Here is a 12,924-nt window from a genome sequence, read left to right on the forward strand (position 1 = left end):
AATATTGTTTACACTTTTGGATGATCAATACAAAATGTGAGAAATAAATTAGTGAAGTAAAGGATGCATGGTTTGCCTATAGCCCACTCACTCGAGGTAGTTGGACAGCTTCAGGTTTTTGTACATAAGGTAGCAGAAGTGTGAGACTGAGAAGGCATGCATCCAGTTGTGGTAAGGAGGATCCCGGTAACCTTTCTTCACCATCAAACAGAACCTGCAAACCCAGAAACACAACCATTAAATAGAAGAAACAAACAAAACATATGACACAGAGAGAGAACAACAAAGAACATAAGTGTAGCTAAATCATCGCCATAAGGCCTGGCATGTATCTCATTACCGGTACATGTTTGTCCCACTGTTACCAATGAATAGTTGGTTCTGAATTAATTGCAAAGGTAATTTGATCAATTTTACATGCCCATTGTTATTTGAGCCCAATCCTTGATAGTTGATTGATTCTGTGTCCTCCATTTCTTTGTGATAGCCATTATTCCCTTTATGTCCCAAAAGTACATTGCAAAGATATCCATCTTTTGTTTCCATTCCAGGAGTTTTATGTCCCAGATCCATAGTGTTCAAATTGAGTGGGTTTTTTATGTTGAAAATACTTTCCAATGCTTTAGTTAGTGCCCCTGAAAAAGAGACGCTAAATCTCAGTGAGACTTTCCTGGATAGATAAATAGATGGATGGATAAATAAATAAATAATTGATAGGTACTGGTAAATAAAAAAATCTCACTATGATATTTATGAACCGTCAGACAATCTCTAAATATATAATAATGATGGGCTACCTGACAGCAACAATCTCTCCACCAACAAGTAACTCTCTGTGAATAGTGTGCACGTTGACAATGTTGATTTGATTTTTTGTTTTTGTTTTTCAGAAAACAGTGGTATCCACCCTCAATGGCAAACTTAATTAAAATCGTGGAAAGTGGAAAACACTGAACCCAATTTGTGGTTGCTTCAATTAATTTGGACAGTTTTTTGTTTTTTGTCTAAATAAATCTTTTTTTGTTGCACAAAGGGCTAACATTCAGTATACACTCAGAGATATATATGTATATTGTGTATATAAGTTAAAATCCTTTGCTCAGACCTAGCAAGAGTCTGCATGTCCATCTTGTATCTGTTGATGAAGCCCATGTCCTCGAACATACTGAGGACACACTGTAAGAAAGAATAAAAACAGTTATTATAGAATTATATATACATGTTTGCATGCTCTGTGTAAGTAGCAGGTGGTACCATGGGTGTTGTGTCATCATTGAGAGAGCGCGGGGTGTATGTGAACTCGGCATAGCACGGGTGGATCTCTATGACCGGATCGATCCCTACAACTAGCAACTTGGACACCTCTTCTTCTGAAACCTGCAGCAAAGACATAAACATGAATTAAATCAATGGAAAATACAAGTGTTGACTCAAAAGGAATTAAATGAAGTATTTGAAACCGCCTGGTAAATGTGTTAAAAATACTATTGAAGAAAATAAAACTACTATAACAACTGTGGCCTAGTTGTAGGGACTAAAGTCTCTATAAGAACTCTCATCATTGGGACCAGCCTCAGGAGTCAAAAAGCATTTTCATTAGTTAACAAATGATCTTATTGAGATTAAAATTATTTTATGGATCAAAGCAGAAAGGAGAAAGCATGGAGTGAGTTATTTAGAGAATTTTATTTTTTTTAAGCTGCCTTTTTAGAAATAAATATCTCAGTAGTCAGTAGTTTTTTGTTTGAATATTTGTAATTGCGTGATCTTGTGCACTCAGATAGTTTGCTGGCACAACGCGTCGCCCACTATTAGTCGATTAATGGATACACAAGACATGGTTTAGTTGTCCAAGAATTTCTATACTCAAATACAGGCCCGGTCCCAATGTAACGCATGCAAATGTACGTTTTAGCAGAGCAGAACTCATACACAAAGTAATTCAAAGCGGAAAAGTGAGTTTACCTTCATGTGGTACATCATCATCTCATTGGCAAGATGAGACCTGAACTGGGCTTCATGGACTTTTTTGTAGAGAAGAGACTTAAAAAAAAAACCAATACAATAAGTCAAATTCAAAATACATTTCAAAGCAGAAGTTTCCCAGTTTTAAACACAGACACGTATATAAATTATTGATGAAGCTGAAGATATTTATTTTCTCTGTCTTGCATCGTCGCTCTTTGTGTATGAACACTCGGGAACCCGGAGTCAAACAATAAGGGCAGTTCCTTATGAAAGTGCGTGGAGTCACAGCTGGCCTCTCCTGTGTCCCCGTCTACCGGTCTTCATCACACACCAAATCCCTCTAAATTTCCCTGGAGGTGCTGTTTCCCTTTGACTGCAGGATTGATCTCCAAACACGGCAAACAGCTAATCTACAACAGTGTGCGGCTGGGAAAGGACGATTTGTCAAAGATGCTTCGTGAATTGTGTCAGTTGTTTACAAATTCAAGACAGAAATTGGATATGAATAATCAGTTCTTCTTCCTTCACACAATTTGTCATCAGAACAAACTTTTTAACATTACTTTGAATATTATAAAGATTTGATGAATCTAACTTTTGATGACATGTTACAAGATGGAACACAAAGCACTTTAAACAGCTTTATCCCAGCAGTTTGTTGTAAATTGTTATTCTTGCGCTCTTTCTATTATTTCATTTTTTAATCAGCACTTTGGGAATCTTTGTTATTTCTCTTTTTATTGTTTGTATTACATTTTACGGTAGGTATAAAAAAAAGTTAAAAAAAGTTGAACCAGAACTTTTTTTTAGTTTTTAGTCCATTTACTATAATGTTTTAACTAGGCCTTGATGTGGGAGGTGATAAAAGTGGTACTTGCAGTAGTAGGAAAGTGGAAGAGAAACAGTGAACATTAACTCGTTTTTAAAGCAACTATTTTTAAAAACTCAACCATCTGTGTTTATCTATGGTGACATTAATTCACTTGTTTATGTTTCCATTGGCATTTAACTTCTGTATTGTGCGTTATAATAAAAAGAAACGTACATGTGCAATACTAATACCACAGTAGATGGAGAACGCCGTTGCGAGGTCCTCATCAAAGCGGTTAAACCAGGGTCCGTTCATTTTGTTCACCAGCTCTGCCACGCCAATCACCTCTGGACAGGGACAACAAGGTAGAACCGGGGGAAAAGTGAGATGCTGAGAGAGTCAGCTTGTAATCGGAATTAATTACAGTATAATGAGTCTGAATTTGGAAGTCAAAGAGAAGCAAATGGGGTACAGCGCGTGAATCATCATAATTGCACTTAAAAAGGTGAGATTTCAGTCAATGCTACAGATGAACTTCGAAAGGGCAACAATTTGACACAATTTACGAGGTGCTGGCTGTACCTTCAAAATGAAGGTTATTTTTCATCTCAAAGTATGGAACAAACAGATGAAACATGACTAGCACTCCAAAAAGGCACTAACATTTAGGCTGCAGGATGTAGTGAGATTTACTATTCCAAGTGCAGCTCTTAAAGGCCAGAGTGTGAGTAGCACATTCTCATAACAGAATATGCATGACTGTGTGTGTGTGTGTGTGTGTGCGTGCGTGTGTGCGTGTGTGCGTGTGTGTGTGTGCGTGTGTGTGCGTGCGTGCGTGTGCGTGTGTGTCGTACCGTCGTTCTCGTCTTTGATGGGGAAACAGAGGATGTTTTTCGTCCTGAAGCCCGTGCTGTCGTCCACACCGCGGTAGAAGAGCGGATGTGAGTAGGCGTCTTTAATGTTCAGGATCTGACCCGTAGTCGCCACGTGACCCGCGATGCCCTGGTCCGCCGGGATCCGGAACTCTTTCTGCAAATGAGATGGAGAAATGCATGTGTTATTAATGTTTTCACAATACAACAATACAAGTGTCTTCAAATGTCAATGTTCAGCATCAAATTATCACAATGAGACAGTTGAGCCAACAAGTGATCAAACTTTCATAGACAATGATTACACACTGTTGCAGGCTCACGACAAAAACAAAAATGGAAAACCCTGTGCTATTTCCAAAGTGCAAAGGAAAAAAAAACAAAACATTTTTACAGGTTGACTCCAGTCTAGGTTTTTCTCTGCTGCACAGGTGTTGCCCACTCTGCAACCGCACACCAACTGACTGGTAGCTAAAATGGCCCTGCTTTTATACACTTATGCCCGTCCAACGGGCATTACATAACTCAAAATGCAATTACAAAAAGAACACAATTTTCCCCAAAGTAATACATACAAAATATTTAGATTATTCAAAACTTTACTCAGCCATTCCTTCAATCAATGAACACCCACACTAAGAGTAAATGAAATGGTAAAAAAAAAAAATTATGATCACATGACCATCTATACCGCGCGCAACTGTACAATATAATGCCCCCCACACCTTCGCATCTGTATGGCCAATCAGAGGAGTATGTCGGTCTTTAGTTTTAATCTTAAAAGATGCACAGTGTAACTTTTCTGCTGGCGTTTCTGACACCGAGATGTCTCCATGGACATGTTAGTGTTTTGCCCAAAATGTTGGACAGTATTCATAAAAACCTTGAAAACATGAATTCTTAGTGTGAGTTGGTTCACTTCTCCACAGATCTGACCTGAACCACTTTGCCTAGTGGTGCCACCTGCTTGTCTTCATGGAGATAAGTAAGTTTAAGCTTATTTGTGGGGTTCAGCTTGTTATAGGCAATATTTTGAGGACTTTTCACCAATTAAAAGGTAGAATATTTAGTTTAAACTGTCAATTGTTATGGAAACTGTCCAAATTTTTGTTTCACAATCTTGAAACCACCAAAAGTAACATGGTGCACCTTCAAAGATTAAAATGTTATACTATAATTGTAATACACTAAGATTTTGTTTGCTGGAATAATAAATAAGCAGTCATTTTGAGTTTAAAATGATACTGTAGCTAAATAAATCATTTAGCTATTCTGCACAACGCACAGGAAAGAGAAGTGATCTTATACAGATTTTTCTCACCTCGTCATCGCTAACCACACCTCCATCAAACACCTTTGCCACCAGCTCATGGCTCAGTTGGTCCAGGAGGAACACCGAGCAGCTACAAGACACCACAAAGCATGGGGTTTGGCATAGAAACTCAGGACCTGTACATCTATTATTTCAGTATGGGGCATTTTTGTAACTGTCATCCAATGAGGCTTATTCTGTATGAACAAATCACATAGCTACAGACATGCACACATCTCTATGTATTGGACATGCTTTGAAGATCTTACATTTCTGCTCCACTCAAGTTCCTGGCCTCCACTATAATTTCCTGTAACAGCACTGAGACATCATCTGCAAAAATCGAAGAAAAGGGGAGGGAGAGGATAGTTAATGAAAGAACAAACACACAAACCAAACAGGAAATGAACAGAATAATGGTGGATGCGCCGTCCTGAGGGATCTGTTCTATATGCGATAAGAGCTCTGTAATCTGAAAAGAACTGGATAGAAGGAGGCAGTTTGCTTTACCACTCACAACAAATCACCACGGGCTGATAATGCTCTCCGCGGATAACAAATGGAGTGTAATTACGTGATGGCAAGGTGGAGCCATTCTTTTTAATGGCCTTTTGATTTTATAGTTATGATGCCGCGTGTAATCACCTTTCAGGTCAGCAATATCTCATTTAATTATGCGCAGCATTAGCTTCACAAGGCAATTACTGACAAATCGACTATCAGCGCGGATTGTCCTTTCACTAGATGGACAGAGGGATAAAAGAAGCGTACCCAAGTGTGTGAAGAGGTTCTTGGCCACTTGTAGCAGAGCCTGTGAAGAGACAGTGGACATAATGAAATCCTGTGCAAATTTAAGTCTATTATGTGTTTGTGTGTGTGTGTGTGTGTGTGTGTGTGTGGGTGGGTGTTTGTGTGTGTGTGTTTGTGTGTGTGTTTGTGTTTGTGTGTGTGTGTACCTGGCATTCGACTTTGAGCTTCTGTTCTTTCTGAAAGGCTAAAGTTGACGTGAGGACTGTGGACGTGTAGCAGAAGCAGTGCTGGATGGCATGCTCATCAGCCTCTGTGTGTCTGCAACATCCAAATGACAGTCCAAAGGACAGTTTTTTAGAGATTTGGTAAGCATAAAGGATTATCTCTTAAATGCAATGTGGATAGTAGCTCTACAAAATAATAACGTTATCATTATAGTCCAAAGATTTTGCATCTATACAGTGACAATTGTAGAAAAATATTAAGGTGCAGTGATCTGGACTCTGTTTTTTAGGAAAAACAAAACGTTTCAACACTGCGACTCAAGACCGGGAACTCAGATATTTATCCTACTCAGATGACTACAACTGAATCTTTTTCTACAATGGAACACTCCTGGACGAATGAGGGAACACACCGACATATACAGTGAAAAGACAAAAATACAGTTAACAATTTAAACTATTGGCAATTGTTATTAAATGCCATCATCACAAGACAGTGAGAGATTAAAATAATTGATAACTTTCTGCATTAGTTACACTATGCAATTCCCTTCCTGAAATATTTTATGACCATATTGAGTAAATTTGTATTATCTTATACATTTTTTTTGTCCTTTTTTGTAAAATTTACCCAGTAAATGTAAATAATCTCTGGGTGTGGATCTATACTTTATTGTGTAGAAATGTGGAGTGCTATTAAGATTACATGCATCTACTTTATTACAGCAATATAATTAAAAAAAGACACACTAAAACACAAAATATGTGAACATCAGTCGCCTCCAAGTAAAGGAAATGGAGAACTCTAGTTAAAGACCTATCTGTAGTTTCCTCCCATCACCAACAGAGGGCAGTGTTATATCGCAGACTTAAGCTTGAGCCCATCAGCTCCAGGGCTTTATTGCCCCGAGAATCCTCCAAATCCTCAAACAGGAGGCAATATGTATTTTCCAACAATCAAACTGGTCAGGGAGATTTAGTCCTGGGGCAGCGGTTCTATCACAGCCTCCATTGGTCATGATGAGAGGAAGTCTGCAGGATGTGCTGGTTTAGGTGATGATCTTAGAGGGCTTTTATTCTGAATTTATAACATGAGAAAATGTAATAATGTCTTTTCAGAAATATACAGCAAGATCTAGTTTAATGTCATTTGATCAGAAAAATACAGAGGGAAAATATGAGAATTTCTGTTGAAAATCTATAACAACTACTACACTATTATGAATTATTATGTGCTACTTCTGTCAGTGACCATCATACTCATAAATATGGTAAAAAATCATAAGCAAGAAGTGATTGCAATGATATGGCTGATTTGGTTTAAAGTGTAGAACTAGAAACATTTTGGTCAAGTTACTATTTCACCAATAAGAGATTCTGGAGATGTTGCCCTGAGTTACGATTGTGTGTGTGCTAAAACTGGAGGAGTAGTGAAGGAACATTTATCATGTCTAGCCCCTGAGTCCAAACAACAGACTTGGTATTGACTGCATCTAGAGCTGGTTCACAGGCCAACCTTTTCTTTTGTTTGGGTTGTGTGGAATATTTCTACAGTGCCCGAAATGCCCAGCGATTAGAAACATCTACGGTATATACTTGTTCGTGTGTTAATGATGTATTGTATTGTTTTTTGGGGGGTCAGATGCCCTTGGTTACTGAGACTGTGTTGTACTCACAGATACTTTATATCAGATTTGCAGAGGCCTCTCTTTGGCAAAGGCTCACCAACTACACCACTTGAAAGTCCAATAAATCTAAAACTTTTGGCAACCAAGTATATCAACCTTTAATCTTCATATGAAAGCCATGATAAGATGTATTTATTATGTACAGAGAGAAATATGGCCTCGGTAAAATCTGTCTAACCGCGCATGGAGCGATAGGACCAGATTTATCACATTTTATGCACAGTTGCTGCTATAATCCGGCTGGTGTTACTATGGAAATTAGATGCCAGCTCTGTGACTGGAGCCAGTGGCGGAGGCAAAAATTATGGGCCCTAATCCCCTCTCATCTATCTCAGCCGTCAGAGGAGGAGCGAGAGTGGCAAAAAGGGATTGTGTGTAAGCTCCTGAATGTGGGAGTCAAGAGGCCATGTAGATACAGCGATGGATAGGAACACTTAGAGCTAGTCACATAAAGCAAATATACATATAAGAAGTATGTATTTAGATCATTTTACCTGTTTTTTGTGACAGTTTTTGTTCCACTAGTTAGAGAATTGTTGCCCTCCTCTTAAAGTGTTCTTAATCTTAAAGTGCATATGACAGGTTTATATATTTTTCAAATGATTACTTGGTTTGGTGGGACTGTGGCTGCGGTAAATAATTATCATAGTTTTACTGTCAAGTGGCATTTTGTTAAGAACATTCCATCAAAAATACAGCGACACATTGTTTTGACAATATATACAATTCTTTAACAAAATAAAAGTGCTATCAGGTATTTTCATTTGACAAGTTCTGTACTCTGTAAATTAGGCCAATGCGGCTTTTGGCCCATGTTTACAATAAGGCTGCGAGATCACAGTTATGGCATTACCTCTACATATCTACCTATCTGCTGCTCTTGTCCAAGTTCAATTATAAACTTCATTAAAATGTTCAAATTGGGGGAAAATAGGCATATTTCTTTGTGAAAACATAGATACAATCATAAGTGAAACCAGTCAAAAGCACTTTAATGTAGAATTTCTTAGAATGGAATGACATCACAAAAAAAGGTATTTGCTGTGACGAATAGGCATGTGTGAAAATGTGAAAGTGTCTTGCTAAAGGACAGATTGCACTTTCAGTATTGCTTGACTTGCTAGTCATGTGTTTCCCCCCTCTCAAATACATACAAACTTTCATTTGAAACTTTCTAACGTTGCCGACAGCTGGGACTTGTCTGTGTTCAGGGGTAACATGGCTTTCTCTGGACCGACAAAGAAAGGACAAAGTCAAAGCCAAACAAGAGTGGCACAGCAGTTAGCTCAGCCTTAGCCCTCCGCTGCTGTGGGAGGTCCGGCCTGACTCCAGATCATGGTGTCATCTGCGGGGTCAAAGGTCGTTGACTCTCTCTTCGACACAACATTGATGGGATGCTGCCTGTTTCACTGGGAGGCTGGGACGCTCCAAAACAAACACACGTATTTGTGTATTTGTGAACTCCATCATGGGCCTCTGAGCCAATATTAAGCTTCTGTCAGTAAATATTTGGATCTTTGTAAGCGTTGAGAATTAGGAAGGATGGATAAGCCAAGTAAACATACTGGGATTTCAAATATGTCACAAGCAAAGAACACTAACGATCTAGCCCAATAAGTGGTTAATGAACAAATAGTGGAATATTAAACTAATGCAGGATGCCATGTCCATGTAATGCCTCTTGTGGTACTTTTCAATTCAATTTACAGCAGTAGCCTTGATGGGAGCGTTACTAGCTTTCCCAGTTTAGTTTTGGGGTTGTATGGTGCTACCAGCTGATGTAGCTGAAGAACTATTTAAAAAAAATTGAAATAGTCTTAGACACAGATGCTATACGTTGCAACAGAAACATTTGCTTTTCTGATATTTCCCAGCTGCTACGGGTTAGCTCTGGAGTACTTTTCTGAGTTTGCCATCTGTTTTGAAATGTTAATGTCCAACAATTCTGAATTTGTTAGACTGTACTTTCATCAGGGTTTCTGCAGGGATGGAAACGTCAAATTTAAGACTTTTTAAGAAAACAAAAAATGAAAATTAAGACCTACTTGCAATTTTATAATGTTGGTTCTTTTCCAGAAGTCTTCTTAAAATATATACTTTCATAATTTATTCAGATGAAAATAATGTAATAAATTAACAAAAAAAGCAGTCAATATATGCATCAAAAGAGCATTTAACACCTATTCCATCAACCAACTGTACAATGTTGTTTTACAATTGAGAGTAAGAATATTTTTTATTATTATCTTATTGTGTGGACAGGGCCGCTGCGAGCCATGGGGGCCCTAAGCAGAAATGCTCAGTGGTGCTCCCATGCCCCCAACGCACTTTGAAGGTGTAAAAAATACATAGGGGTTTGATGTCTGTAGTATATATATATATATATATATATATATATATATATATATATATATATATATATATATATAAACTGTACATACAATTTTATAAATATTGCATAAACCAAAAACCCAAGTGGGGCCCTCAACCAAAAAGCTTTAAACAAAAATCATATAATTGTCTGCATTCTGGTGCATTTTAGATAATATAATGATAATATTATTAGCATCTCAAGTTTATTTTGAGCCCCCCCCACAGTCCCTACATTTCCTTGATCCTCTGATCAACAGATTGAGGCTCTAGAAGGCGCTAGAGGCTGCAAAATATTGATGCTTTCTGTTGCATTAATGAAAAACATGATTTAAACATTTGTAAGATGTTGCACCACGTTGCTGTGTCAGCACCGCGGTTTGCCACGCCAGCTGGACGCCTCTTTTTTGCAGTTTCTAATAGAAAATTAAGTCAATTTTCATCAACTATAGACTGTTTTGCTCCTTGTATTTTGTAGAATATGTAGGTGTTCCCAGCTGTGTCCGTGATCTGTCTGCATCTGTTTAAACTGTGGCTTGTGTGAGTTGCATCTCAAACTGAGAGAGAGAAAAGTTCTGCGGGGCATTTGATCATGAGCATGGAGGCCTGATATCAGCGCTGCAGAAAACATATGACTAAACATATGTTCTGCTTGTAAACAACTTAAATAAAACTTGTAATAAAACCTCAACACACACTGCAGTCACGCTGTCGGAGAAGACCCGTGTTATCGCCTTGTCTGTGCGCAGACTTTGTAATGCGACCCACAGTTGTCACCTTTTCATTTTCATCTCAACGATGCGTCAAAATAATAAATAATCCACTTGTATGATGAGGCCTACATGACTTCCAGTGTTTTGGTTAGAGAGTACCGCGTGTCACAAGTTAAACAGGCAAAACCAATGAAATGACATAGACGTGCTCCTGGTGTTTACTGAGGGGAAAAACTGCTCAAGTGAAATAGAGAGTAGACCCACCACCGCAGTATTAAGACTTATTAAAGCCTTAAATTCAAACTTTTACATTCAAGCCTTTTGAAAACCAAGTGGAAACTCTTACTTATTGACTTTTTTATTATTGATTGGTATAATACAATATACTTGCATTGATGTCATAGTGTTATCCTTACAACTAAGTGCGACATATTCAGAGTATTTGTATTTGTAACTTTGACCTCACCGTTTCCCACCCTGCTTGTTGAAGGCGCAGGCCAAAGCCACCACCTGACCTGTGGCTCTGCTGACGACAGGAACACACAGCATGGATGAGATCTCACAGCCCAGCATACTGGACAGCTGCCTCCGCTCCTCCTGAACAGGCAGAATATTGCACAATTATACCAATAGACAATAGAATACATTTGTAGCAAAAAGGTACACTTACGGCACTGATGTCTTGAAGAGATATTGACTTCTTCTTTTCCACGACTTGACCAAACCTCCCAAACATAAGCTGAACAAGACAACAAGTTCCAGGCCTACCATAAGCATTTAGGGTTCAACAAAGTCATTGGTTATAGAATCAGAAATGAAAGTCTTTTGGCTATTAATTGTAAAATGAGATGAAACAAAAACATGGTATTTTGCACAAGCCTAAATGGTAAATGGTCATGATTTATAGTCTTCATCGGAAACATCATCACTCTGCCAACTGAACCACTACCGGCCCATTTTCAAACTAATATTTCATTCCAAATTAAAAGAGCAATTTAAAAGTATGTGTAAACAGTGCCATAAAGGCCGCTCCGCTATAGGGATCAGATCAGACAAGTTGTTGAATAAATCACGTCTGTTTCCACTCTTGTTAATTTAACACCAATCACAAACCCGGGTTGTGTTTGTTTGTGCTTTAATATCTATTTACATCCAGATTTCACACTTAATTTCTCCTCAGCTCCACGCTCTGTTCACATCATAATAGGAAGCCAGCTTGAAAATGCAAGGTCTGCATCACAAACAGGGAACGCGATGACACCCAGAGGAAGTGATTACCTTCTTCACCCAAATTTCTTAATTATAAACCCTGCTAGGGATTATGAACGATTACATGTGGGAGGGCCGTGGTGTCAGTGAGGGGAAGTAATATATCGCAGCAGCTTTAGGAAGCACAATGCACCTCTAAAAGGATTTGGTGTACTGGGGCATTCAAGCTCACACATGTAAATAACCTAAGAAATCCTATTAATCTGGGAATATTTGCAGAAATTAATGAAGGGGACCAAATCACATAAGGAATTAAGGAATTATGAGACGCCCGGAAAGAAGCATGCGGAGGGATACTCACTGGGAAGCTGATCTCCTCCTCCAGGACCTTGTCTCCTACTACCTAAAATAAAAGGGCAAAGGTCATGGTGGTTATTCAAAGGCATTAGGGAAATTATGAGAAAAGGTTGATGCTAAGAATGGCATGTCAATATGGTGGTTATTTCTATGAGGAGAGATTCCAAATATACTTCATGGCACGCTTGTTCACTAACCAGTTGAAACATAACTGTCGTATATTAATTAAGTATTAGTAATAATCAATACGTTGAGCTGTACCTGGCAGAAGAGCTGGTGGTTGTCCTCCGACACCAGTAACAAACAGCAGCACTGTGAGTTGGTCTGCTGCTGCAACTGTACACAAGCACAACGCAGACAGACATTATCAGTGCTCGGAAAAAGCCTTGCTCGGTCGCATTGTCTAAAGCTGCAATTTAAGATTCTCTCAAGACGCTAAAGACGAGATTAGAGAAAGGACAAAATGAAAAGTCAGTGAAGCGGAGCGGTGATGAAAAAGCTTATTGTTTGTCACAAGTATTGAGGCTACGTGCTTTAGTTTCAAAGTGGAATAGCGGTATAATCTTCTTGTGAGTTTTACATATGAAAGGATGTTTCTAATAAATGTTACCAAATTATATTCAAATTAGCTATGTGGACGTTCATATATC

The 12,924-nt window shown here is 38.5% G+C and overlaps 1 protein-coding gene across 2 annotated transcripts in view; it reads right to left on the reverse strand.

Annotated features, from left to right (window-relative positions):
* pde2a (phosphodiesterase 2A) overlaps positions 1-12,924 on the reverse strand; it is a 181,817-nt gene that overhangs the window by 7,737 nt on the left and 161,156 nt on the right. For both annotated transcript variants that reach the window (XM_072461818.1, XM_072461820.1), the window contains exons 10-23: positions 12,536-12,610; positions 12,279-12,320; positions 11,379-11,447; positions 11,175-11,305; positions 5,920-6,031; positions 5,735-5,774; positions 5,233-5,296; positions 4,973-5,054; positions 3,634-3,808; positions 3,014-3,126; positions 1,966-2,043; positions 1,255-1,377; positions 1,106-1,176; positions 92-214 (exon numbers count right to left, since the gene is read on the reverse strand). In XM_072461818.1, coding sequence (XP_072317919.1) covers positions 92-214; positions 1,106-1,176; positions 1,255-1,377; positions 1,966-2,043; positions 3,014-3,126; positions 3,634-3,808; positions 4,973-5,054; positions 5,233-5,296; positions 5,735-5,774; positions 5,920-6,031; positions 11,175-11,305; positions 11,379-11,447; positions 12,279-12,320; positions 12,536-12,610 — 1,298 coding nt within the window. The remainder of the gene's footprint in view (positions 1-91; positions 215-1,105; positions 1,177-1,254; positions 1,378-1,965; positions 2,044-3,013; positions 3,127-3,633; positions 3,809-4,972; positions 5,055-5,232; positions 5,297-5,734; positions 5,775-5,919; positions 6,032-11,174; positions 11,306-11,378; positions 11,448-12,278; positions 12,321-12,535; positions 12,611-12,924) is intronic.

Source organism: Eucyclogobius newberryi, unplaced genomic scaffold (assembly GCF_026437365.1).
Source record: "Eucyclogobius newberryi isolate DKJ021-1_F unplaced genomic scaffold, fEucNew1.0.hap1 SCAF_10, whole genome shotgun sequence".
Classification (NCBI taxonomy): domain Eukaryota; kingdom Metazoa; phylum Chordata; class Actinopteri; order Gobiiformes; family Gobiidae; genus Eucyclogobius; species Eucyclogobius newberryi.